Source organism: Callorhinus ursinus, unplaced genomic scaffold (genome assembly GCF_003265705.2).
Source record: "Callorhinus ursinus isolate GAN/ISIS: 27379988/994484 unplaced genomic scaffold, GSC_fseal_2.0 scaffold34, whole genome shotgun sequence".
Taxonomy (NCBI): Eukaryota; Metazoa; Chordata; class Mammalia; order Carnivora; family Otariidae; genus Callorhinus; species Callorhinus ursinus.
The window spans coordinates 15,070,260-15,097,785 of NW_027397096.1; the positions used below are offsets into that span (position 1 = coordinate 15,070,260).

Here is a 27,526-nt window from a genome sequence, read left to right on the forward strand (position 1 = left end):
GAACGCCCAAGGAATTGTGGAAATCAGTGCTTTAAACTCAGGCCTGGCTATCTGAGACACTCACTAGGGGAAGCCAGAGGGAAGCTTGGCTGCCACCTTGTGGGGCAAGGAGAGGGAAAAAATGGAAATTTCTGGCTAAAGGGGCTCCTCTAGACGGGGCCCCTCCACACTCAGCACCACCTCACTCCCCACCCCAACCCTCTCACCCTGGAAGAAATGGACTCAAAGCTACAATGTACACAGTTCAAGATTTATATTAAGTTACTTTCTTATGTCAGCCCAGTGCTAAAAGTCAGTCTAAAAAAAAGAATCAAACACACCACGGGAAGGTAATTCAAATGAGTTGATTTTTTTTTTTTTTTAACAAATTTGTACAGGAAAAAAAAAAAAATCCCAGCTCACAATCTATACCCTACAGTCACCCTGTCCAGTGTGCTGGAAGCCACAGGAGCCCGCAGGGGTAGCTCACTGATCATGTGGGGTGTGGAAAAATCTTGAGTTCCCTTTGTTCTCCAGTGTATCTTATACAAAATATTACATTTTTTTAAACATATATTTACAGAGTTTGCACAAATAGAAAATGGTTACAAATTACAACCAGGCTTGGCAAGGTAACCCTTCCCCGCCCCCGCCCCCCCACGGACCAAGGCCAGAGATCTGACTGCTTCGTATTTACATATGCATTAAAAAGTCTGCCTTCCTAGAGACCTAGATGAAGTTTATAAAAACTGGCCAAACATCATAAATTTGTTGACGTAAGCTGTACAAGTAATCAATACCAATTAGTGATTTCATGTCTTGCTCCCTGAAGAAAGATTTTGAAGGAAAAGAAACCCTCTCAGGCAACACATCCCTTGGTCCGTCTGCTGCGGTTGGTTTGGCTCTGAGTGAGGGGAGCAGGTGGGAAGGAAGATGGGAACGGAGGTGGTCAAGGACAACCTGGTTGAGACAGTTTTACTTTCACTTTTTTTTTTTTTTTTTTTTTTAAAGGCTTGGAACCAGCCTAAACTGACTGGCTTGTTAAACACCATCCTATGGCTTTGAAAGAACCCATGGTTCCTTCCTTGTCTGAAAGAGGAGACTTCTCAACATGACTACAATGTGGGGGGGGGGAAAAAAGACGACTTTCTGGGGAAGATAACGTTTGTTATTCTGATGTAGTGTCTTTGCCTCAGCGCCAAGCCCGGTTTCAACAGTGCATAAAGACTCCAGAAGCGTCTGTGGGAGACGGGGGTCAGAGGCTCGCGTAGTAGCTGTCTACCCACTGAGCAAGGCCTCGCTCCACCAGCGACCGGTTTATCAACACCGCCTGGAAAACAAAGTCCCTTAAGAGCTTTACCCACTGCACCTCGGGGCCGGCTGTCAGGCCGACGACGGTTCTCCCTCTCTCGGTCCCAGATGACCACTGCACAGGCCGGGCACCAGAGAAGTGGCGGGTGGGGGACAGGACCCTTCTAGGCCAATGAGGGCATTTACTGAATGTTCTGTCGGCATGAAGGCGGGCTTTTCAGTACACTAAAGAAATTTAAGCATTAACACCGTGAAATGGGGTGGAAAACCCAGTGGACACAAGGTCCAGAAAGGCCTAGGTCCAGGAAGGACCACTGACATTTTGTTGTGGGGCCTGTCCTATGCACTGTGGGAGATTCAACAGCACTCCCCAGCCTCTACCTGCCAGATGCCACTAGCATCGCCACCCCCGACTGGGGCAACCAAAAAAATGTCTCCAGACATTGCTTAATGTCCCGAGGTTGGGGGGGGGGGGTGCACTGGTCTACAGTTACATCCTCTGATTAGCTCAAGAGGATACAATGGCAGAATCAGCTCCAAATCAATCTGCGACTGCTGGCCAATAACTTAAAGGAAAAGAACAGAACTTACTTCATTTCCAACCACACTCCATAGCTGAATTAGAGGAAGGCCAGTTGGACTGTAACTTGTCACCTAGAAAACCAACAGAAGAAAGCAAGCATGTTTAAAAGCTCCCCCCCGCCCATGCACCCCTCGTTAAAGACTGCTGACCAACCCAGGGCCCAAGCCACAAAGGAGAAAGGAATTCAAAGGTCAGTTGCCAAGAATCCAAGATCCTTGATAAGAGGCCGGGAGGCACTGCACAAAAGCCAGGCAGGAGGCTCCTCAGACAGACCCTGGCCAGCCTGCCCGCCTCCCAGGCACACACCTGAGCCAGCAGCGCTGTGTTTCCGGTCATCTCGCTCATGGCTGCATCCGCTTCAGGTGAAAAGTGGTCATCATCTTTAAAAGGAAAAGGCAGCATTTAGGCTTTCATGGAGGCAAAGCATTCTTGTTGCTCACACAGCTTCCAGGGGTTTTCCGAGCGGATGCCTCCAGGGACCGGAGAACTTCCATCTGGAAGAGCCACCTGTGGCAGGGACAGAGGCCAGGCCTCCGTGGGGCTCTAAGCGGGTACACTCAAAGGGGCTCTGCTACAGGCTACTGCCGGGGGACAGGAGCAAAGGGACAGAAACTCTGTCTTCAAGGGGAACGCTGCTGCCGCCACCACCTCATCTGGGTGCTGACCAGGCTGAACCTTCCTCCGGTGACACCCGACGAAGGTGAAGCCACAGAGCGCGGCGGGGCAGGGCACGGGGCGGCACCCCCCACCGCCTCACACGGTTAGGCGCAAGCACACAGCCGAGGCAAGAAACAGCAGGATGGGGAGGCAGGGCCACAAAGGTCTGGGAGGGGGGGCGACGGGGGGGCACTGCAGCTGGGCTTGGACAGACTGCGGAGACGGACAGAAATGGACGGAACCACAGAAGAGCAATACGGGTAAACAGTAGGAGGCTGTCACCCAGCACTCGGGCGGCCCAGACTGCAGCAAGCCTGCAGGGTCTCCAGAGCACTTCCCGGATGCAGACCAGAACAAGATGAGTGGACTATCACCTACAAATACCAAATTCCTCATCATGGGCAGCTGCAACTTGACCACCGTCCACATACCAGTTCCTGGATTTATGTAATTCCTTTGGCCAGCCCGAAGGACAGACACCATCCCATTTTCCAGGGGGTTTAGAAAACCGGCGAGGCTAACTCGCCCAGATCACTCCGCTAGTCCCTTCCGTCTGGGGACGGGGTCAGTGTAGGATACCACACCAGTGAGTGTCAGCACGGTCCCCACGGTGCCCCAGGGGCAGAGGCCCAGATGAGCAGTGCTGCGTGCCTCTGCACCTACCCTCGGCCACGGATGCTAGGACCCTGGGTCTCAGCTACGTCCTGTGTTAGAAACCTCTCCGAGTTGGTGGCCTGGGGAAAGTCCAGAATGGCGGCCCTGGAAGGGTGGTCCATGGGCCAGCAGCACTGGTGGCATCAGCTGAGTATTTGTTAGAGAGGCACGTCCTCGGGCCTCGGCCCAGACCTATCCAGTCAAACTCTGACCGAGGCAGCAAGCTGTGTTAGCCTAAGTCCCCCAGGCACAAACGAAGGCTCTCAAGGAGAAAGACATACTCTCAACCATGGTTCCCACCTTGCCAGGGGCCTCATCTGTTACCTGACAAGGGCATCACGCTGTCCAGAAGAACCTCTGCTCCCTGGAATGGCAGAGTCACAAAGTCAGATCTAGAAAGGCAAGGAAGGAACACTGTTTATGAACCTGAAGGCTGATTCCATTTCAGGCCAATATTTACTTTGTGCTTTAGCGCTGTGAGCCCTCAGCAAACCCAAAACGAAACCAAGCAGAGGCATATATGACAGGCAGCAGGCCGCAGCTCCCAGCATGTCTGAATGCAGGCCTCCCCCCCTGCAGCAGCCTGACCTCAGGGGGACTCCTGGCATCAAGCTCCCAGAGAGAAGCCTGCTTCACTTCTGCCCTAAGGATACTTGAGGGACCTCTGCCCCAAGACGGGCCTTTCTAGCTGAGGCAAGCAGTGCAGTCTGTTTCTATCAGAGTAGGCAGCAGAAGAGTCAACCTATGTCCCAGGCTTGGTAGAACTGAGCCAGCTCTGCAGTAATCCCACATCCCCTGACACATGGGGTGTGTACATGTCTGAGGAGTGCGGACCCACCGGATCTGCCGGAGCACGTCCACTTTCACTCTCTTATATCCACCGTAGTCCACGTAGCGGATCTCCACTTCATTGCTTTCCTCATAGGAGGCCACCACTTGGGCTCGCCACCAAGCACCGTCCACGCCAGGGGCAGCGCAGATGACCGTTACTGCAGGTCAGGAAGAGAGCGTGTGGATACTCCTGGCCTAGGGCAGGGCACCAAGGGTCACCCCGGTCGATGCTACCCACCTCCCCACATTACTTCTCAGAGGCCTGTGCCTCCACAGGGCTGGGAAATAGCCAGGAGTCTCCAAAGCTGCCCTGGAGGCCGAGACCGGCGCCAAGGGACGGACCTGAACGTGGGAAATCTGGCCTCCCATGTATGCCACCCAAAAGCTCTCTAGACCAAAAAGCATTCTTCCAGATCCACTTACTCTCTGAAACCTAAGGCCTGAGATGAACAAGGACTGACCAGAGGAACAAAGTAAAAAAAACCAAGAACCAAGTAAAATCCAAAATTCAGGGAATGGGGACTTACATTCTTAAGGGAAAGTCCCATAAAGAATCTAGAACCTCCCAAGTGCAGCAGACCTTGTTAGCCTGTTCCGGCCCATGGTGACTCTTAAATGATCAGAAGAGGACCCCTAGGCTTAAGGCCGCCTCTTCTAGCCTTTGCTTCAGGAAGGTGCCAAGAACACAGGCCTCCCAGGCAGCCATGGCCAGGGAGCAAGTGCGTCAGCAGTCACCTACCCCGCCCCACGGCAGCAGGGACCGGACACATGGGACTACGGGGTGAGGGCCTGCGCACAGAGCTGACCTCATCATGTCCTCACCCTGACCCTTAAAGGGAGCCCCTGGTACAGTCCTCTCAGACCCCAGTTTGGTCCTCACTGATGGACTGAAGCAACGTTAAGAGACTCTGATGACAATTAAATCCTTATTTCTGCTACAAAGGTTTCCCTAAATCCTTAAAAGCCCATCAGGGTGCTCCAGGGTAGGAGTCCCTGCTAGGGGTGGGTGAAGAGATGTTCTGACATTGGATTCTTGCCAACAAGAGCAATAAGAAAAAGTGATAAAGCACAGACTCAGAAGCACAACTGAGTTTAGAGCCCAGTTCCTGCTCAGGTATCACCTGGGCCAGCCATCTGACTTGAGAGCCTGTTTTCTCATCTGTCACATGGAGGTGAGACACCCCACAGCAGGGTCTACTGCTCTCAGGGAGCGTCTCTGAAAACCATCATCTGGATCAGGTACTTTACATATAACACACATACATCCAACCCTGATTCCTCAAACAAGTGGGCATCGCCCCATTCAACAGATAAATGGCAGAGCTGGGATCTGAACTCATGTGTCAAAAACCCACTCCAACGCCATGGGACTCTGTCAGCCAGTGGAAAGACCATTTCCATTAGGAAAGCTGGGAAACTCAGCCCAGACTAACTCCACGCTGATGGCAAGAACTCAGGGATGCTGTTCATGTGAAGGATCCCAGAACATCCTCCTCCTGGGTCAAGACCAAAGGAAGGATAGGCCACTCCCAAAACTCCTCCCCCTGGCCTGGCCAGAGCCCACGGCTCCCCAACTGAGCCCCAGGCAGCACTTACTTTCCACCGGGGTGGGCAAGGTGGGGATTCCGGGCTGCGAGTAACACAGGTACATCTGCTGGTCCAGGCTACGCAGTGCATGGAAGGTAGGGTGCGTGTGCTGCTGCACGAACAGGTGCCCGGCATTGACCTGGTTGACCACGATCACCTCCACAGTGATGCCATCAGGGAGCATGAGCTGTAGGGAAGGGGAAGGGGCAGCAGGCACTGCAGCGATCCTTCCCTTCTCAGGTTTGAGGTAAGCCCGGAGGCCCCAGGGCAAACCTCTGAGCTGGCACATCTCTGAAAAGGGCGTGGCAGCCCAAAGCGACACGGCACCCAAATGGCAGAAGCCCAAGGTCAACTACTTCAGCCATGGAAAGCGTACTCCAGCGGCCCTTGTCCTGCAATGCCAAGAGTAACCTCTAGAGGAGGCCTCGTCCCAGGGCTGGGCAGGGAGGAGCCAGCTGTACATACCATGTAGGGCCTGGGCAGGAGCCTCTCTCGAAGCAAGGGAACGAGGGGCCACAGAGAACAAGCCACCAGAGAGTAAGAGGTGGGCAGGCCCCAGGCCTGTCAGCCAGCAACCTGGGCCCTGCAGCTGACCCCAGGAGCTCTAAGTCCGGCAGGGTCCCTCTACTCTGCTTTCCTGCCAGCAAGAATGCAACAGTCTGAGTCATCCTGTCTCCTCCTCTCTGCACTCCACAGACCTCCTCCCAACTCATCCCCGCTCTGGGATTTGGAATGTAGGTTTGCTCAGTGGCCAGGCCCAACATTAAAGGCCCTAGCAGAGGCCAAGACTGTTCACAAAATGACTTGTCCCTAGACACTAGTTCTCCTGATGCCAAGTTACAGGCAACATCTAGGTGCCCTGGACACAGGAAGATGTTGAGGCCACCTTCCAGTCAGGTGGCTGGGCCTCTGGCTAAGAGTCCTGACCTCCCCACCTCCTCCCAGTGCAGCTGGTTGAAAGGCACCTGGGATCTCCTCTCCAGTTCCACCAAGCCACACAGAGAACAAGGGAAGGAAGCCATCCCAGCCGCTCAATTATTTACAATTAAAGAGTGGGTCTGGTCCAAGCCTGCTGGGGAAAAAAATGCTAGCGTTCAGAAGTAAAGCATGGAGTCGGGTTCAGCCCGCTCCCCAATATCCACAGGACAGTAACTGGACACCCATCCCTCCCCCCATGGCACAAGCATCTTCAGAGGCGGCAAGATTTAGAACCAAGAAGTCAACCCTCCCAAACCAACACCAGGGAGACAATTTTCCTAAAGCAGCACATTCAGCCCACATGTGAAGTGCCGTCATCATCTCTGGCCTACAGAACCCTACAATTCTCCTACCAGGGACAGAAGGCTCAAATAGAGCAGGAGGCATGCTGCAGGATCTTGAGCGATAGGCCCCAGAGACCCTAGAGACCCCAGCACACAGAGGCCCCAAGATGTCAGCTTCCCCTCCTGCCAAACTCCAGGAGCAACCTCCAAAGAGCCACCTGGATCCCAGGGTCAAGTGGGGAGAATTTCTGCTCCTTTATCATCTAGGTACCTCCCGTGAGAGGGAAGGGGAAGGGGAAGGGAACCCTTCACCAGGGCCTCCACTAGACCTGGCTCAACTAGGAGTAAGGAACACAAGGACCCACTCCAAGCCCATCCAGGCCCACAAAGGTGGGTCCCATCCAGGCCTCAGAGGTGTTAGCCTGGGACTCTGGACACATCACCAAGCCAGTCTGGGTGCACCCAGTCTCCTGGATAGACTATAATCCTTTCTAGGCAAATGCCTTGAAAACACAAAAGGTGCCTGGGTGTCAGAGCCCGAGGAGAATGGTCCTTCCAAGTGGGGACAGAGGCACGTCTGGCTTTGTACTAGCACCTCAGCCCCAGAGCCCAGCCGCAGAGAATGCAGGCTAGAAGCAGAACCAAACTGACCAGAGGAGGCCAGAGGTGAGAGGTCACAGGCATCAACAAGCTCTTGCCCTTCTGGGCCCACAGTCTTGGGAGTTTCTTATTTGGGGCAGATTGGAGTGAAAGGGAGACAAGAACGTCTGGTCTGGTCTGCCAGGCGCATGCTCACCCAGGAAGTCATTGGAAGAGAAGGCAGTGCCAGTGACGGCAGGGGGGGAGCGTAGATATTGGTGAGGTTCAGTTCTTTGAACTTCTTCCCAATCAAGTTCAGTGCTTTGTCTACATGATGCTGAGAACCTAAACGGGGGATAGAGGCAGGAGAGTCACAGTGGGTACGACAAACTTCAAAACCAAACTCCCGCACATGCCCCACTCCACAAGAGTTTTCCTAGAGTTCATGTGTATCTTTCCGGAGCCAAAAAGCTGTTTCGCCTTAAGAAGAAAAGCATCTAAAGAGGCTTAAAACCCACTGACCTTTCCAGTGGTACCTCTGCCGTTGTGCCCATGCTTTGAATGCAAGAGGAGGCTAGCAGAAGGGAAAGGCCCAGCCCTCACCGACCAGAGGGCAATCACGTTCTGCTCTGCAAGGAAGCCACATGAGGCAGCAGGCACCCTAAACCCAGGCCCCCCAACCTGCCCATATGAGTGCCCATGCCTCTCCTGGCCAGAAGATCTGGGGGAGGGAGCCGAGGCTCCTTCAGGTAGCTGAACAGGAGAGGAGAGCTAAAGGAAGACGCCCCTCTCCCCCGCCGCACCACGTTCCCTTCACCTGGGATGAGCAGGGTTTTCTATTCGGAGACTTAAGATTCCAAAAGGGGAATAATTGGGACTTAAATGCTTTACATTTCAGGGAAGACAATGAAACCCAAGCCAGCAGCTGCCACTGACCTTCTATGTGGCAGATCTGGATGTTCTGGGTGTAAGGCAGGGTTGAGATGTAGATCTTGGCACCAGATGTTTGCTTCAGAAAACTCACATACCGCCCCTGCTTGCCAATTAGCCGACCAACTAAGTGCTGAGAGAGAAAGAGACAACTGGGGGTGTTAATAGGAAACCAATTCCCTATGTTCCCAAAGACCTACCTTTGTTTTACACAAGGTCAAGCTCAAACATACCATTAACTGTAAACATGCCAGCAGTCATCTGCCACTGTTCTGAGCGCTTAGCTCTGAAACAGATACTTTTATCAACATTTTACAGATGAAGTTAACAAGCTCAAAGGGGCTAAGTAACTCACCCAACATCACACAGCTACTAAGTGGCTGAACTACAGTCTGACTCCCATTCTCAGCAGTTCCCGTTTCTTCCCCGACAATGTGGCCCACATCCAGAAAGCTGCAAAGCCAGAATCTTCTCCTCCCAAATCTATACTAGGAGAGGTTTCACCAGCACAAAGGTCGATTTACAACTCCTCCACCTCCTCAAGTCTATCCGGGTTCGAAGATAAAGAGGCTCCATTCGAAAACAAAAGTCAAAGAAAGAACCCTTGCGCTTCTGCTGCCAATTGACAGTGGCCCAGAGCCTCTGGAGCATGAGGCCTGCAGAAGTGCCCGGCGTGCCAAGAGCTCAAGGCAGACAGAAGAAGCCCAACTTAGCCATGATGTAAGTAAGACAGGCTCTGAGACAATCCCAAATGACCCCACCCCAGCAGAGCCCCCAGGGACACCGTCGCACTGCACCCAGAGCTGCAGAGCTTTTTTTTTTTTTAATACAAATGCACTTTATTGTTTTAAACAGAACAAAAGAAGAGGCAGAAAATATTTGCATATAACAAATCCTAGCTTAGAAATGTAGTTTTTTAGTGGTGATGTCTCTAATCAGTCTTCAGGGGTTTTTTATTTTTGTTTTTTTTTTAATTTGCCTCACTGTGTCTTGAGCACTGATATTAGAGAAAAGCACATCGGCACAAAGTGTAAACCAGTGCCAAAGCACTGGAAGAACATGGAGAGCAAACGTGGTTTTTCTTATTTCCTCTAAGCAATCGTTCATAAAACAAAAGGTGATCTTTGGCATAGATTCATACTTTAAAGGCATTAATATTGCATTTATATCAGGTAAGCAACTATACAAATATGCTGAGGGCCTTGAAAATACTATTCATCAGTTAAAACAGAGGAAGCCTGAGTGTACAGTACCGACTGAAGACCAGTGTTACACATTCGATGTTGGGATTGAACACACATTGGAGCTGAGAAGGAAGGACCTTCAGGCAACGGTTCTTACTCCTTTACTCGTCCAGTTCTGGCTTTGGGAAGAAGTAGGATTTAGACAGCAGTGATAAGTGCAAAAAAGGAAAAAGTCTTCTCTCTCACTTTGCTAATAGGAAACTTACGGTGCTAGTTAAATATACTTGGGAGAGAGGAGAGGATACAGGGCTTGGTTAAGGGAGGTAGGAATATACTGAGGACTATCTCCCATTGATTCATCCCCAGTGGTGCCAGTATTCCAGTCTGCAAGTACCAATCTCCCTTAGGTAGGAGGTGCCCTTCAGACAGGACTGCCTTTCTATTAAACATTCCTGGGGAGGGGCGGGGCAAGCACCAGTTCTTAGGACTGAATTTCAAAAGGATAAAAAGGATCTTTCAAAATTACAATGAACAAGCACATATCTTTAAAATCTTGTTTAGGAAGGGTAGGAGGGAAGAATACAAAAGCCAGGATTGGACAAATGATTTGGTTAAAAACTAAATGCAGCATTTCAGCTCAGAAAGAACAGTAAGAGCTAAGAATGAACGATAAGGCCTCAGCACAGACCTCTGCAGGCAGTGACAAAGCATGAGGCGCCTGGGAGTGGCCCTGCCCGGAAGCTGCCTGCCCGTGCCCTTTGCAACCACTGGAAAAGAGGGTACAATGGCTCTCGGGGTCACGGGGGGAGAAAACACCAAGGGAACCAGCACCCCGGGGTCAAAGCAGCCCACCTGACCCAGAGTTCAAACGAAGCCAAGTTTCCACCGCGGGAGGGAGCTAGGTGCCCAGGAGAATTCAGCTAGCCAATTATTTCTGAGCCCCAGCAATAAACATCAAGATCAAGCTAATAAAATTGTTAAGTCAGAACAGCAAGAAGCTCGAAACCACTTCGGTACCCTGGATTGGAAGACTGGTGAAGTAAACTGACATTCACACAATGAATAATGCAGTTAAAATTATATTTTCAAAGCATAACACAGGAAAATTAAATTGTTAAATATTTAAAAGCATTAATTAAAGCAACATCATCTCAGTTTTGTTTAAAAACCACAGGGTGCAAGACGAGAAGAAAACACCCGTCTTCACAGTCACTCCCGGGGGTGAGATTAGAGCAGCTTGTTATTTTCTTCATACATGTCTATACTTCTCAAGCTCTCTGAAATATGGATTTTTGCTGTGCTCAATTATCAAATATACTTTGCGCTGTGGAGCTTTAGAGCAGAGCACGGCGAAGGGACTCCCGCCTGGCCCACGTCCTCCGTTTGGTTTTTGCGAGCATCTCCAAATAGAGGGGAGCTCCAGCACACACAGGGAAGCCCCAGGGGGAGAGTGAGTAGCCTGTGAGTTTCAAGGAGACGAGAACAAGGCCCCCCTGAAGGCAGCTGTGGGAGCTCCACGTCGCAGGAAGCTCTCTGGGCCCTGGCAGAGTGCAGCCCTCCCTTGCCCTCCAGCCTCCGGCCTGCTCAGGGGCTGCTTCGGGTTCACTGCCCCTCCCCGCCAAGCCCGACGACCGCGGGTCCGAGGGGACGTGGGACTCGCAGCCCTTACCTTGGGCACCCCAATCTCCCAGATGATGAGGTCCACCTTCTTAGGACTGGAGCCTGCTTGGGCGTTCTGGAAACTGTCAGTCTTCCTGGGGCCACAGCAGCCATCCACTGAGTCCATGCTGTTCCCGTCCGAGCCTGCAGGGGAGGAAGCAGCATGCACAGACGCCCAGACACCAGCCAAGAGCAGTCAAAAACGCAGCACTTCCAAATCCATAATCCCAGGAGGCCCCCGCCCCACACCCCCTCCTCAAGCTTGGCAGGTGACTGTCAACCCGAAATCTAGAAGGCTTAGAACAACCCCAATGAAAGGAGGCCTGGGGGTGTAGATACACCTAATTTTAGCCTGTCACTCACAGCCCCACTTGCTGGAACTGGCGGCCACGCCCAGCCACAGCTGCTGGAGCAGAGACAAGTGGTGAGCTGGGAAGGGGGGGTCCACAGGGTGGGTGAGCAGGCCAACAGGCCCAATGGTCCCCACAGCCAGCTATCAGGGCTGGCCTCCACAGAGACCGACCAGTCACAACGGGCCCACGCCCTTCCAACTGCACCAGCCCCTCAAGACCAAGGGACTCTAGTCCCCCACAGCCCCCGACCCTGGCTCATGGACGGTGAACTTCAGTCAAGCAGAGCTAGAAGAGTCCTCCCTTGCTGGCCCATCCGACGGCCCCATTCTTATCCTGCCCCAGGGCCCTACTGGAAGTAGATGAAGGAGGCCCCCTCTCTCTCTGCTTAGGACTGACTTGTGCAACTCTGAATGCTCTTCTGGGCTCATGGTGGGTCTTTACCCCCTGATCAAAAGACTGGGCTGAAGTTCATGCCCCAGACAGAGCAGGAAGCAGGACCCTGGCATCGATGTGGTCTGCTCCACTCCCACTCAAGAGTGTGCCGGAGGGGCTATCCCAGAAAAACACGGGTCCAGACCAGCTCATGAGGAAGGATTCTAGCTTAAATATGGACGACTTAACTGCCAGAAATAGATTGCTCCTGAGATTCTACTAATTAGGTTATTATCCACATGGTTTCTCCAAACCCTGGACATAATCCTTTGCCAAGCAATGCATGTACTGTCTGGATGCAGATTCCGCCCCCAGCTAAGGACAAGTCACCTTCAAAGTAACCTTGTCCCTCAACATCAGGGGCCCCAGCCTCTTCTGGACAGTACAGGACTGGCCGATATGGGTCACCCCAGGGACACCCAGAGGTGGCTCAGACGACGCGGGACTCTAGCAGGCCGCCCTCACAGCCAGCTTCCTCAGCTGGTGGTCCCCGGGCCCCCCCGGTTTCAACTTCCTCAGGCACAGGCAGGGCTGTGCACACTCAGGTGCAGATGCCAGGGAGGCAGGAGCCTGTGCTCTGCATGCCAGAGTGCTGAGGGGATGGTACCGCCAGCCTCCCATCTGTTGTCCCTATACATCCCGACCATCAGCCTGCTCTCCCGTGAGGCCTCAACGCCAGGCCTTCGCCACACCTGCGTAGCTGCCACGATCCATCTACAGGTGGCACAACATGGCTGATGGGCTTAATTCAGCTGAGGGCCAGCGGATAAAGGGAAACTCCTTCATTCTTAGAAAAATTTTTGTCTACCCATTTTAAGATCTTTAAAAAAAAAAAACAAAAACAAAAACATTCTAACATCCCCGAAATTTGGATACATCTTATAGTCTCTGGCCTTCTATGATCATGATCACAATGGTGAGTTTTCTTTCATTTAGAGGTACAGAAATCAGTGGTGTCTTAATTCAACAGCCATCTTAGAGGTGACAAAACTGGTGTGGGATACACACCAGATGCAGCTGGAAGCAGTGAAACTCCCACTAAAGACTCCCAACCTTCCTGGAGTGGAGACAGTAGGTTCTGGCTCCAGGACAAGCAAGTCAGAGACCCCCACGGGGAATTCACGGCCTCTTTGCAGGAGATAACTGAAAGTACCCCAGGGTGGCTGCGAAACCAGGGTCAGGAGCTGCTGACCTGTATGCGAGCGGTCTGAACTGTCTATGCTGGGGTCAGCACTCGAAACCCCCAGTGGACACTTCGTGACCAAAGTGCCCCTCTTTCCTGGGGACGGAACTGCAGCTGCATAGAAAGTAAATGGCGGAGGCTCTCTGCGGAGGAATAGTGGCGACAAGGCAGGAGAGCGAGAGCCTCCCTCAAGTGTCAAGGCTGTGGCCGCTCTCTGGGCACTTACCCGGTAAGAGCTTCTGGAGGAGGAAGGCAGGTGAAGACATGGGAACAAGCACATGATTAAAAGGAAATAAACCATTGGGAAAAAAAAAAAAAGTTCACACCCATTCTTGGGACTTGGGAATTAAAGCTAAGGAGGCCTCTCCGTTACAAACACCTTTAAGAGGTTAGGTTTAAGAGAGGCAAAGAGGCATATGGAGGTTAATCACCAAACCCACCATGGAGCTGGCTCCTTCGGGAAGACTGGGGAGGGCCCTCGGCTGCCGAACCAAGTTACAGCCCCCGCGGCTTTGGGGGGTTCGGGAGAGCCAGGCTCCGCTGGGCCCCGACTTTCTGCAGGCCAGCTGGGACTCAGAGCTGAAGATCATTACTACTGCAGGAGCAGCAGAGGGAGAGGCAGACCAGCAGCCTTCGCCTACAGGACAAAGGGAGAACCCCCACCCCGTCCTCTAAGCGAGGAGCATCCAAGACCCTCCTACCTCCCGAATGATCTGCTTCTGCATCCACGGTCCATCTGTCCTCATTCCCCAAGTCTGATAGCTCCCCCTTCAGCACCCCATTGCTGAAGGGTACAGTACTTTCTAGCAGCGGTGGCGGGGAGATGGCCTTGCTCCTGGGGCTTGAGTTGGTGTCTACACACGAGTCTTCAAGCCCCGAAGTGCTGATGGAATCTGAGCACTGCTCAGAGGCCACTGAAGGGGCCTCCTGGCTGGTGTCAGAAGTGCAGGGGATGCACCCGGCATTTTCCACCAGGACTCGGGCTTCATCTAGCGACTCTCCCTGGGGGACGGCTGGAGGTGGGCAAGGCGCCAGGGAGATGTGGTGTGCGGAGTTCTTTGGCTTCCTGTCCTTGGTGGGGCTGGACAGAGGGCTGCTCAGGCAGCTCCTGTAGGTCTTTGGTGGTGGCAGGTCCTCTGCGGGCAGGTGTGGCAAGGGGAGTGTGGCATCTGCGGCGGAGGCTGCCTCTGCCTCCTTGGTGGCTGGAGCAGGCTCCTCAGCATCTTGCCCCGGGGCAGATTTCTGGCAGACCGGCACACAGCTCTCCTCCTGCCCTTGGAGCTGACCAGCTGAAGCCTGATACACCCGATCTGCAATCCTGCCCACGGTGGTGGCCAGCACCTCTTCAGTTGCCTCCAAGATCACTCTGGAGATGATCTGGTAGGCAGCCTGCTCGATCTTCTCATTTTGCTCCACTGTCTCTTTGCCTGGCCCCCCTGTGCCATCTGCGTGGCAGGCTCCGCCGCTGACCCGTGGCACCAGCAGCTCGTCATCCTCCATCAGCTCCGTGTGAGCCGATTCGATGAGGCTGCTCAGCAGCTTCCCCACTGCCTCCTCCTCCTCCTCCGTCTGCGGTGGGCTGACCTTCCCGCTCTCCCCCACTGCTCCCGAGGGAGCGGGGCTGGGCGCCTTGCTGCTGTCCGATTCAGAGTCGGGCTCCGGGGACTGCACACCCTCTTCCAGCACGCCTTCTCCTGACGCTGCATCACCGGTGCCTTCGGTCCCCCCCGTCTCTCTTGGCTTCTCTTGGGGGGCCGCAGCCTGGCCCTGCCAGCCCCCCCCTCCCGTCGCACTGAACGGGGACTCTCGCTTGCACACCTCGGCCACTTCGTGGGCAAAAGGAACACTCTTTGGGGTTGGGAGGGGACACTCTGGAGGAACGGACCCAGCTTCATCACCCGTTAGGGCTAGTTCCACCTTTGCACTGTCATCTCTGCGTGTTCCTGGTCGAAATCTCGTGTCCGTGGTGTTAGGAAGGCTGCCTGAGGACTCGGACCTGCGACAGGTTGGATGTGGCCGCAGCAAGGCTGGGGGCTCTGCGGGAGGCTTGCTCACGGTAGACGGCTCCTTTTCCGCCAGCAGTCCGACGTTGGGGGGCGTGGACACTACTCCAGGACAGAGGTTCTCCCTGGGGCGTGGCTCTCTGATGGTACAGCCAGCCCTCAGCTCCATAGCGCTGGCCTCCACCTGTCTGTCCTGGCTGCTGACATGCCTTTTACGAGAGAAAAACCACCACCAGCCGAGGACTGCTAGCATTCCAGGCAATGCCAAGGGGAAAAGTGAACGGAATTGGATGGCCATCCTGGAGGCCTAAAGAAATTACACCTGGAGAGGAGGAGAGAGAGGGATGCTATGAGAGCCAAGTAGGGGGACCCTGATGACACTGCACAAGAAAGACAACCAGCTGCTCTCTCTCCCCTTCCCTGCCCCTCGAAGGGGCACCCCTCCCCTTGCTCGTCCCCAGAGTGTGACCCACTGGAGGCAGGTGGGCAGGGAGACAAGCCCCCTTTTGCTCCCTCATCCGTGCACAGTCCCTTGAAATAAGATGAGCCTTCTCTTGGACCCAAATCCCTTCCTTCATCACTTCTCAATGCCAAATTCCATGCTGCCCCAAGGGGATAGTGTGTTTAGCGTTTTAGTTCTCTAAACTCCCAGAACACTTATCTTATTCAGGTGACATTGGAGTTTTTTGTTTGTTTTTAAGAGCGAGAGTGCGCAGGGGAGAGGGAGAGAGAGAGAGAATCTCAGACTCCCCGCTGAGTGCGGAGCCCAACGTGGGGCTCAATTGCACAACCCTGAGAGTTCACGACCTGAGCCAAAATCAAGTCAGACGCTTAACCGACTGAACCACCCAGGCACCCCGACATTGGAGTATATTTAAAGACCCGTGAAACCACACGTATGTATGTCCCTCACATTACCCACAAAACCGTAAGTCAATCAAACAGTTATGCGGCAAGAAAGCACTGGAACAAAGGAGGAGTAAGAATTCAAAAGGATGAGGGGGAGGCTCCAAGCTGAGGGACCAGCAAAACATACAGTGGCAAGGAACTGGTCATGCTTTCAGAATCAAGTTGCTCAGTGGACTCAGTGAGGGTTCTGGGGCCTCCCTGTGGAGTCTGGACTTTATCCTGTAGGCAGCAGAGAGCCAGCGGAGGTCTGCGAGGCCCACGCACCAAACTGTGTTCCCAAGTGATCCTGAGAGCAGGAGGGACAGCATTATCAATCGACAGGAACCTGGACACCTAAGTCAATTGGATCCGGGCCAGGAGACACACTAAAGGGCCAGGAGCAGGCAGCAGACACGTAAAGGAGATAAGAACCTCAGTTTTCTTCCTCCTAAGCTGGGGACACAGCTCATAAAGCATGGTTGGTACGAGGATTAGTTGAGATATGTATTAAGTGCTATGCAAAGCTGGGTTAGCTCTCTTTAGAGGTCTGTGACAGACTTATTTTAGAATGCTTATAATTCAGTACCTCCCATGCCAGTAAATTTTATTCTGTCTGCAAAAATCACAAGCCTTCTTAAAACCAAAAATCCTCCACTGATATGGTGAATTATACCTTAATCTGGGTTTGTGCTTTATTATGCTTAATTTGGATTTATGCTTCCACTGGGAACCAATGCTCTAGGACTCTGCTTCTCAGAGGGCGGTCTACGGTCCAGAAGCACTGAGCATCACCTGGGAACCTGCTAGAAATACAGCCCCATCCCAGACCTACTAAATCACAAGCTGCATTTTAAAAAGACCCCCAGGGGATTCACAAACACATTAGAGTTAGTGAAGAACACTGGGAAACATGTTCTGCCCCAAAGTGAGGGGGTGGGGAAAGCTATAAACCTTCTTCCTAATATCTGAAAGTGAATCCGTGGCACTGGAAAATATCAAGCAGAGCTAAGCAGTGGCCAGGCTCAGAAGATCCTATCAATCCCTCTAGGCAAAAAGTTTGATGACACTCCTCACAACTTTAAATTCAAACACAGAACCTCACTAGATGCTTTCCCTTGTATCACTTAATCCTCAACCACCTGGTCTGGAATGTATTGCCATCATCAAGGTTAAAATAGCTCAAGGTCGGCAGGGTGCCTGGTGGCTCAGTCAGTTAAGCATTCCACTTAATCTCAGCTCAGGTCTCGATCTCAGGGTCCTGAGCTCAAGCCCTGAGCTGGGCTCCATGTTGGGCATGAAGTCTGCTTAAATTAAAACAAAACAAAAAAACCTCAAGATCAGAGCACCTGGCTGGCTCAGTCAGTGGCGCATGCGACTCTTGATCTTGGGGTCACGAGTTTGAGCCCCAAGTTGGGTGTAGATATTACTTAAATACTTAAAAAAGAAAAAAAAAAAGCTCAAGGTCATACAGCCAAGGACCCGAACTCGGGTTCCATTCCACATAAGTGATAGAGAAGTAGGCTGATCTCACGTACAGACATGGAAAAATTGTCGTGACACAGAAAATAAAAGCTGTAGACCACCATACATAGAATGTCTATGTCCACATAATCCTACTGAAAAACCAGGAGGGATACATGCCAAGCCTTTCAGCTGTGGGAGAGGAGGACAGTTTTGCACATTGATCCTGTATCCTACAACCTTACCGACCTCATTTATTACTTCCAGTTTTTTTTTTCTTATCTGCTAATATAAGATAAAAATCTCTTCCTTTTGGGGAGATTTAAACTTCTCTCTCAGTGGTTCTCCAACTTAGTGGCACATAGCATCACTTGGGAAGCTTTTAAAATCCCAAGGCCAAGGTGGCACCCAAATCAATTAAATCATAATCTCTGAGGGCGAGACCAAGGTACCAGGTTTTTTGGTTTGTTTGGTTGGGGGCGGGGGGAGTTGTTTAAGATTTTTCTATTTTTTAAGTAATCTCTATACCCAACATTGGGCTCGAACTCACAACCCAAGACCAAGAGTCACACGTTCCACTGACTGAGCCAGCCAGGTGCCCCAACCCAGGTGATGCCAATGTACACTCAAGTTGGAGAATCACTCTCCCAGAACAATGTGCACAAACCCCAAGAAGTGGTAGATTACATTAGGGTCTTTGCTTTGTATTCAATGTCTTCCGCATAAAAATAAAATCTGAAAGGAACAGAGGCTTTGGGGAAAGGGTGCTCTCAGGATAAGGCAGTATGCCTGTGACATGGCCTACAGTCAGATCAGTCCCACCCAACAGGTGACCTGCAACAGTAAGTGTGGCTGCATCTCAACCTGGGTTCTCCTCTTGCCAATTTAGATTCTGATTCCCTACTAACTAGACAATCTCATTTCAGCAGGGTTTATAGTTATGATTCCCATGGTCTTCCAGCAATTCTCTGATCTCAGGAACAAGATTCCATGCGATGGGGTAGAGGAAGATAAAGACTCCTAGGGCTTAACGACCCATAGAGGGCAGTCTCCTGTTTTACACACCAAGAGCCCAAGGCCAAACTCAAATTGAGATGTGTAAGGAGGGAGCTGCTACCCAAGATACAAACTGCCTCTCACCCCCTTGGTACTAGAAGTTGATCCTAAGGGTCCAGCAGCTGACCCCCGTTTCACCTCTGGAGATTCCAGGAACCGGCTGTAAGGCAGAGGCCCACACTCAAGCATACCCTCCCAGCCTGGCTTTGGTCCTGTACCCTAGTGGATCCACACTACAACCCACACCCTGCCCCCCCCCCCGTGTCACTGTCCCCCAGCCCCCCCACTTTGTCCCTTCTTCTCCCGGACCTAGTTCACACCGAGCACAGGACCAGTCACCTGGGGCCACAACACTGCTCTGCAGCTTGTCAGGATACCTCTACCCCCCGCCTAACCCTCCCCACCCCTGCCCACTTGTTCCCCAGGGATGGAGGCTCTGAGCCCCCAAACCCACCCTCCACAGCCCTCTAAAGACAATCATCAGCTGTAGCTACGTGGCTAATTACAGCTCAGGAAACAGTCTCGGCACCATTTCCAAGGCAGATGCCTCCTGCTGTTGTGGCACGAGGACCCCTGCGAAAGTATTTAACATGGGTACCCTGACATGGCATCACCCAACCCAGGGAATACTGAATGCCCCCCCGGACCCCCAGTGCCCACCACTCCGCGCTCAGACTAGAGCTGCAGAGTCAGGAGAAGGACCCCTGCTCCTCCCGGGAAAGCCCTTTCCGCCATGGGGACCTCTGGGGGCAGGAACTGCCTGACTCAAGTGCTCCCACAAATTGAGAGAAGAGGTATGAGATCCCCGGACAGCAGAGGGGGTGCTTTGTTTTTTTCCTTGCTACCTGGGGGCTGTGATTAGAGATATTAGCCATCGCCACCAAGAACAGAGCCAAGAGCCAAGAGCCCATAGGGTCAGCAGCTGCCCCATCCAAAGGAGCCTCGGGGGGTCTCAGTGAAGGCACCGCTGCCTGGAAGCACTGCTCAGGGAGCGCCAGGTGACTTAAGCCCCCACATCCCCCCAGTCATGAGAAGTCCCTCACTTCCTCAGCCCTTCACTTCCAAGGGTCTTACCAGAGCCAATCTCATCTCAAACAGACTTCTTGTGAATCAGGAGGGTGCCATTTTCCCTGCTTTACATTGTCTGATAGGCCTAGACAGGTGCTCTAAGAGGCCCCAACCTTTCCTGAATCCTCAGACAGGGCGGCCTTCACCTGTGCATCCACACATAGGCCCACATGCCCACCTTCCTTCTCTGGGAACAGACTCTCGAGTTACTCTCTTTGCCCTGGTTTTTAGGTTGTTGTTTCCTGTAAAAAACCTGAACTTCAAGATATAAGTGGCATTTAACACTGTTGGTCTAAAAGCCTTCACACTCACAAGCTAATTGAAGGCAGCCACTTCCCCCAGGACCTCCCCCTCCCGAGGCCCCAGACACTCAGGCAAGCCAGAGAAAAGCCCTGCAGAAGGATGCAGAGCCCTGCCTGAGGGTTGGTGGGGAGGAGACGTGGCTATTTTGAATCTGCTGGAATAGCTGCCTGCTTATTTTTAGCAGGCCCATTTGCCCAGGAATAGACGCAGGCTGGCTGGCTGTCCAGTGGTCACAGAGAGCGGAAGGCAGGCACGTGCCGCGGCCCCACAAAGCCTTAGGTTCACCTGCTCTGTCCAGGTTCTAAAAGGATTCCTCTCCTTTCTCCCAGAGGAACCTGAGGCTTCTCAGAAAAGCTTACCTCTGGAGAATGGCCTCACTCCCAGCACCAATGACGAACCCAGTTACTGCAGTCTAGAGCCTTCTGCTAAACAAGAAAACAAATTTCTGGGAACAGTACAAACAGTGTTGGTCCCAGTGACTAAGCCCATTTGGCTGCAGTTATTGTGGGGGAAAAAAAGAGCTGCATATAATTAATTGATGGGAAAGTTGATCATAACAACAAGCACTTAGGAGCGAAGTGGCTATCAAGTCCACTGTGGACTTGGGCCTGGTCAATGAAGTCACATTGACTCAGCATTCTGAATGGACTTTTATACACCCCCCCTTCAAGTGGAAATTTGATTATTTCCATTATTCCACGGTTATGTGTTCACATTACCAAAGACTATCCCCAGGTGTTCAAGATACTCCCATCTCCAGAATGCCCAGCCCGTCAAGTTGTTGCTGAGGGGCTTTTCCCCTTGCAGGGGGGTCTTCAAAGGAGAGGAAACAGCTACATGATGCAGAACGTTTAGCACTTGCTGCCACTGCATTCAGGAACAGCAGCAGGCTGTGGGCCAGGCCAAGGTCCCCCTCCCATTCCACCCCCACCAGTCCGCTGGAGGAAGACCACATACACAGAGGTCTGTGCAAGACCACAAGAGAGCCTCCTGGTTTCCAGAGGATGCGTTTACCTGGTTTCTCATCAGGTTGAGGTACACACATACATTCACTCATGTAATAATTTACACATAAATATGTTTAAGATGCTGCAAGAAAAAAAGATTCTGTCCACCAGAAGCTCATAACGCATACTGAAGAATCTGTGTATGTCTTGCTCTCTCACACACACACCTGCACCAAGCTGAGCCCAATTTCAGAAGCAGGCAAACAGAACCCAAAGAAGCCTGTCCCAGAGGCAGCCAGAATTTGCTCAGGTTGAAAGCGTGGGTTAATGACATAAATTAAGGTTCTAAACCCAAGCTGCCTTCGGGGGTAGAAGGGAGCGGCAAGTCCCAGAGCAGAGCAGAGCAGGACAAGTCCTGGGAGCCGAGGCTGAAAAGCTGGTAGGGGGCCAGACAAAAGGAGTGTGACCTTTACTGTCAAGGCAATGGGGGCAAGTGGCAGCAGTTGAAACACGGCCAAAGCAGAGCAGGTCACAAGAGGCAAAGGCCCGGGTGATCTCCAAGTGGCAACTAGAGTCCAATATTGGCGGCTACTTACTCACTTGAAATGTGACCCGTGTAACTTTTTATTTAATATTAATTTAAATTTAAATAGCCACATTCAAAGACAGCGAAGTCCTAGAGGGTGTTCCGAGCAGACCGGAAACAAACACAAGAGCTGGGTAAATGCTGTGACAGCCAGGGCCTACCTTGTTGGGTGGTGTCTGGTGCTGCCCCTGAGGGTGGAGGACGATGGTAAGCTGGGCCACTCGCCCTCAGCAGCATGGCTGGGGCCCAGGAATCAGAGTGCTGGAGCCATGCCTCAGGGATGTAGGTCTCAGCCCAGCCCTGATGGTCAAACAGTTGTTACCTTCATCTGTAGGGGGCCTGTGTGGGCTGTGACTCACGCTGGCTGGCACCCTAAAGATTCCAAATTAGCTCACAGTGGGGCTGTGAGGTCCTGCCCCATACTGTCCTCCACACCCTTCATTGTGATGGCCCCACAGAGCAGCCAGGTGAGCTCTTCTCAGCCCCACTCCCTGTTCTCAGCAGATCAGCTGTCCGAAAGTCACAGACCACTTCCTGGGCTGCTCTCCAGGAAGCTGGAGGCTTAACCCAGTACCGTCTGGGTGCCGGTACCGTCTGGGTGGGAGCACTTGCTCAGTGAAGCCTTCTCCAGCCAAAATGGAGACCCAGAGCCCAATCCCAGGAGCTCCAGGTAAGAAGAGCCAGAAGCAAAAAATCCCCTCTCTGGACATGGTCCCAAGTTAAGAGATGTTTAAACTAACTCCCAGTTTGGAAAACTTGGTAAAAACTCCATACAAAGGTGACATGCCCAGACTCCCTTGCTCTGCTGACCAAATATCTGGCAGATCCAGTCTCATTAGGTTTCAAATGATTAAAAAAAAAAAAGGCGGGGGGGGTGTGTGTCAGTATTTTCTACAAAGGTCTTCCCATTGTTTCGTCTGGCGGGTAGGAATGTGGTTTTCAAAGTTTCTGTGGTTTTCAAAAACTTTAAACAACGATGTCACCTCCATCCTGTCCCTTGCCCCAGTGCGTGGCAACCAGACCGCTTTACCAGTAAATTCCGACGGATTTCTGAGGACAGTGATAAAGCAGGTACCAAGGAAGTGTTCCTAGGTACACAGTGTTCCCGCCCATGACCACAGAAGACTACCCAAGACTGCCCCAAAGATAGGAAGTTGTGCTCTGACAACAAGCATCCCCAAAAAGCTAATGAAGACGACACACTCCTTCAGAAGGAATCAGAAAGGATGGTGTGAGGCAAGCAGCCCTTCACGCCACCACCTCAGGTGAACAGAGTCACAGGTGCGACACCGATTTTCCAAATGGCAGAGAGTGGAATACGACCAACTCAGAAATCACATAAAGGCCTAAGGTAATTTCTATCCAACAAATCTTGAGGAGCACCTACAGGTACAAAGCACAGCAGAACACAGAAATGAAACAGACAGAACGTCCTTTCGAGGCACTTTCAAGTCTCAACAGTTTCTTTTGGGGCCAAAAAAAAACCAATGACCTTCTTCAATGGGCCTGTTGGTACCATCCTCTGCCACTGACCAACGGACAATTTTGGTCCAAGAGTCAGGCAAGTATCCTGGCTGGGGTGGGGGACAAACAGGAATCAGGCTGCCAGTTTCCACAGATTAGAATGTTCTAATGTCCTGGGGTGGAGAGGTTGTTAGCCTGAATGCCAGCACCGTGAGAGCCAAGGGGGCTTGGACTGTCCCATTCGATATGCAGATTTTCGTTCCATACCCATTTCCTTGGCACCTGATGCCCAAATCCAGACCCCTCTCATTTAACTATTCCATAAAGTGAAACCAGATACTCTGCTGGCAGGGTGAAAGGCTTGCGGGCGCCTCCTTGTCTTTGCTGACTTCCCACCAAGTCTTGGGCCACACCCCAAACCCATGCCTTCAGAAGGACTTGTCCTTGTCTGTTAGGACCAAGTCAGCCTGCTTCTTGTTGGCTGCTTACCCTCCCCCGCTTTTTCTCAGCAAGCTCCTAAAAGATGGACTCCACCAAGACAAGGGGGTAAACCAAGAAAGGAGGGGGCACCCATGCACAAAGCAACACCAAAGAAGGGAAGCATGGAGTCCCAGGATGAAGGGGAAGCAGAGCAAGGGAGGGGGGTGCTTCCCAGGAGCAGCATGAACAGCTGAGCACCTGCTATGCTGAGCACAATGAGGCGCTCTGAGAGTAACTGCTGAGGCACAGTGAAGAGCTGGAGATGGCATGAGACACAGACAACGGAGTGAAAGAAATACAGGGCGGGGGGGCGGGGGGCCACGAGGAAGGAAATATGGAAAACCAAGAACTTTGAGGCCATAAGCAATATTTACAGCATAAAATACATTCTCAGCAGCTTGACCAGAAGTTGTGCTAGCTACCTCCCCGTGTCAAGAAGATGAGGGGAGGAAAAAAGTGTAGGAATGAGCCAAGTCCTTACCTTCCAGAGTAGAAAAACAAATCAGGTAACATTAAAAAAAAAAAAAAAAAAAAAGGCAGGCAACAAAGGAAAAGCATCCCACTTAGTAATACAGACGTAAATGGCAGGGAGGACAGCCTAGAAGAACTGAGGGCGGCTGCCTCTAGAGGAGAGGACTGGTCGGGGAAAGGGCTGTTCTTTCAAAGAACAACTGTGTATAACTTGTGTATCAACTCTTTCTACCAGCAGTGCTTTGATAGAACAAAAAGTATATTCTTGGGTGCCTGGGTGGCTCAATCAGTTAAGCGTCTGCTTTCACCCTCAGGTCATGATCCCAGGGTCCTGGGAGGGAGCCCCGCATTGGGCTCCCTGCTCAGCAGGGAGTTTCCTCCCTCTCCCTCTGCTGCTCCCCCTACTTGTGCTCCCTCTCTCGCTCCAATAAATTAAAAAAAAAAATACATTCTTAACTATTAAATAGCAAGAGATGCTCTATTACCATAGAGTTTTAGGATTCTTGTTAACCAGTATAATATGTAGTGAGTGTCAACTCATCTATGTACAAACATGTAAGGCTTTTGTTTTCTAGTAACTGAAGTCAATTCTGCTTCAGAGCCCCCCAACTGCCCTGCTGACCTAACAGTAGTAATCACAAAGAGCAGAGGCTTATTGATGGTAAGAACCTTTCAAGCCAAGGCACTGGGGCTCCCCACCCCACTGAGGGCTAACCAGCATCAGGTAGCAGGACCCCTCAGGGCTAGTCATTTAATAAAGATTTTAATTCCCACTGTGAGCCAGGTTCCACCAGAGAGGGGGCTGAGGTGGTGGAAAGAGCCCTCAGAAAGCAGAGAGAGCGGGAGGGGTAGGGAGTCACATTTCCGAGAAGACACTGTGAAGATATAGCAACCCAACAGCATAAACTTGCAGCCTCTCAAAAGGTATTCAGAGAACTGAGCCTAGGCACCCCTTTTACATAACGAGTTAACTATACTCCTGTGCATCTGGAAGGGTACTCACTGAGTCAGTCACTCAGTCATGTGTTTAGAGGGGAACCCAGGTTGAGAAGAGCTGGTGAAGTATACCTGGGAGAGAGGGAGCCTCAGACAGAATGGCCAGGGAACGCCTCTCCAAAGGTGGCAGCAGGGCTGGAACACTGAGGAGCAGCCGTGCCAAGATCTAGGAGGCCAGGGAAAGGAGAGGGGGAGAAAGTTCCAGGCAGGGAGAACATGTGCCAAAGTACTAAGGCAGGAACAAACTTGGCTGACTCAAGCGACAGCAACAAGGGGGGAGGTGAAGATGAGGCTGAAGGGCTGCTGCCACAGAAATCGCTCCCCACCATCACCGAGCCGAAGCCCTGCTGAAGGTCAAGAACCCAGAGGGACAGGTTCACCCAACTTCCTCCAGAGAGGAGAACGGACTTGCCCAAAGAGACAAGGGGCTGTAGTTTTGTTTCTTTTTTCTTTTTTTTAATTTTTTGAGTGATGCAGTTTTGAATTTTATTTTTTTAAGAATATTTATTTATTTGAGAGAGAGTATGAGGGGAAGTAAAGGGCAGAGGGAGAAGCAGACTCCCCGCCAAGCAAGGAGCCTGATGTGGGGCTCAATCCCAGGACTCTGGGATCATGACCTGAGCCGAAGGCAGACGCTTAACCAACTGAGCCACCCAGGTGCCCCTTAAATTTTATTTTTAAAGTTTTATTTAAGTAATCTCTACACCCAACATGGGGCTCAAACTCATGACCCTGAGATCAAGTTGCATGCTCTTCCAGCTGACCCAGCCAGGTGCCCCTGTAGTTTCTTAATTAATAAACAGAAGCAAATTCTGGAATCTATTTCAGAAATAGGGTGCTTCTCTGGCTGGTAGACCAGCAGGTACACACTACGTGAGTCCAATAGGGGCTCACTTTCTACTCGGAGTTCTCAGCAAATGCATTTGCCAGGAAGCCCCGCAGTCACACCACTCAATTAGCCTTGGAGCCAATGTGAGGCCCTTACTCTAGCCCCCCACCCTCTCAGATGAATCTGTTCCAAGAAGGCAGTCCAGCCCCAGGGAGCAGATGGGAATGGATGTGCATGCATGCATGCGTGTGTGTGTGCGCGCACACACACACACACACACACACACACCCTTGCTACTTCTTTGAATCAGACTTTGCAAAAACAACCTCGGTCTCCAGCCAACATAAACCATAGGCAACAGAGGGCCTTATACGGCTCGAAGGTTTCTTAATCAGAAAAAGATGGGCTGGAGTTGGCAGCTCCAAGTTAGAGGAAGGAAGGAACAGAAAAAAGGGGGAGAAGACAGGATGGTGGTGAGGGCAGAATTCATCAAACTCCTTCATATCTCTTCAGCTTCAGTGTCCCCCCCCACCGTGAGAACTCCTAGTAAGGGGCATGGCTCTTACCACCTCTCGATTTTGTTTTCGTTTTTAAGCCAGAGGATGCTAGTAATCAGGCTACCAACAGAACCACAGTTTTACAGAAGTTTTAGTACCTGTGTGGAGGCCTGCTCTTGAGTCGGGTGACTTCCCATGAAAATGGGATAATGTGATTTCCAGAGAAATTGGCCGCTAGGGCAACAAGAGGTCCTAAAACTAGGGCGTTTCCTGGCTCCTGGGCTGCCTGTATTAGGGACCTGCCTGGCCCAGGAGGCAGGACTGGGCCTCTGCCACAGATCCAGAATAGAAAAGGCAGCCCCAGGGACCTCTTAGGCAGCCACCGCCCCCCACACACACCCCACGAGAGTTTCTAGGGTGACTTTATTCTCCTTCCTCCCAACTGGGAGACAGCAGTAGCGTCCGCACCAGGACCTGCTTGCATGCTGAAACCACATGTACTTGGCCTTCCTAAAGGATGCCACCTGCTAAGAATAGCGCACAGAGAAGCTTGGCTGGGTGGGCCTCACCAAAGTCAAAGGACAAAGCAGGGAGGTTATTCTCAGCACAGCCTTTTCTCACCAGAGCTCAAGGCACATCAGGGTGCAGGCCTCCTTCCAAGGCTGCTCGGCAAGTCTCTCCTGCTCCTTTCTCTGTGGAGGGACAGGATGGAGGTCTACGGTCCCAGGCCAAGGCTGGAGAAGGGGTAGGGGTGGCAGGGCAGTGTGCTGAGGGCTGGGCTTGACCAGATCTGTGCCTCCCCCAGCAGAGACAGATCAGGCTACTCCCAGGCAACAGCCCGTTGAGGGCTCGGGGATGGGTCTCATGACCTCCATGTGAGGTCTGACAGGCTGCATTATTATAAGCCAAGGAATGAGGGACTTGAGGTTGTCTTTTCAACCAGGTGACTGAGCTACACCAGAGTCTGCAGAGCCCGTTTCCAGGCCCTAAGGCACAGCTGTCTTACAAGGCCTACAAGGCTGTCTTAGTCACAGTCATTATTTGTGCCGCTCAAAGGCACTGGAAAGTTGCATAATTTGGAGCTAAAACATGATTCTGGAAAGACAAGTGTTAGAGCAGGATCCTGAACTTCAGTTTCCCGTAAAATGAAAACATCCTGTAAAATGGATTACTAATACCTCCATAGGAGGGTAATGAGGCTGATGACTCAAAACACCGAAGAGCTTGACTGTGGGATATATCATTTCGATCTTTTAAAAACCCAGTTTCATTTTCCAGATGAGGATGGAAGGA

The 27,526-nt window shown here is 51.9% G+C and overlaps 1 protein-coding gene across 4 annotated transcripts in view; it reads right to left on the reverse strand.

The window, feature by feature from the left end:
• Nucleotides 1-328: 328 nt before the first annotated feature.
• The window catches only part of AKAP1 (A-kinase anchoring protein 1), a 34,085-nt gene continuing 6,887 nt past the window's right edge, over nucleotides 329-27,526 (reverse strand). For 2 of the 4 annotated variants that reach the window (XM_025851243.2, XM_025851242.2), the window contains exons 2-11: nucleotides 13,886-15,509; nucleotides 11,227-11,360; nucleotides 8,380-8,506; nucleotides 7,661-7,788; nucleotides 5,612-5,789; nucleotides 4,023-4,173; nucleotides 3,509-3,576; nucleotides 2,180-2,253; nucleotides 1,882-1,944; nucleotides 329-1,309 (exon numbers count right to left, since the gene is read on the reverse strand). In XM_025851243.2, coding sequence (XP_025707028.2) covers nucleotides 1,235-1,309; nucleotides 1,882-1,944; nucleotides 2,180-2,253; nucleotides 3,509-3,576; nucleotides 4,023-4,173; nucleotides 5,612-5,789; nucleotides 7,661-7,788; nucleotides 8,380-8,506; nucleotides 11,227-11,360; nucleotides 13,886-15,485 — 2,598 coding nt within the window. In that variant the 5' untranslated portion in view covers nucleotides 15,486-15,509 and the 3' untranslated portion in view covers nucleotides 329-1,234. Of the gene's footprint in view, nucleotides 1,310-1,881; nucleotides 1,945-2,179; nucleotides 2,254-3,508; nucleotides 3,577-4,022; nucleotides 4,174-5,611; nucleotides 5,790-7,660; nucleotides 7,789-8,379; nucleotides 8,507-11,226; nucleotides 11,361-13,885; nucleotides 15,510-20,322; nucleotides 20,389-21,657; nucleotides 21,868-27,526 lie in introns of those variants that run through there. The other 2 variants (XM_073879566.1, XM_025851241.2) reach the window with 2 other exon arrangements.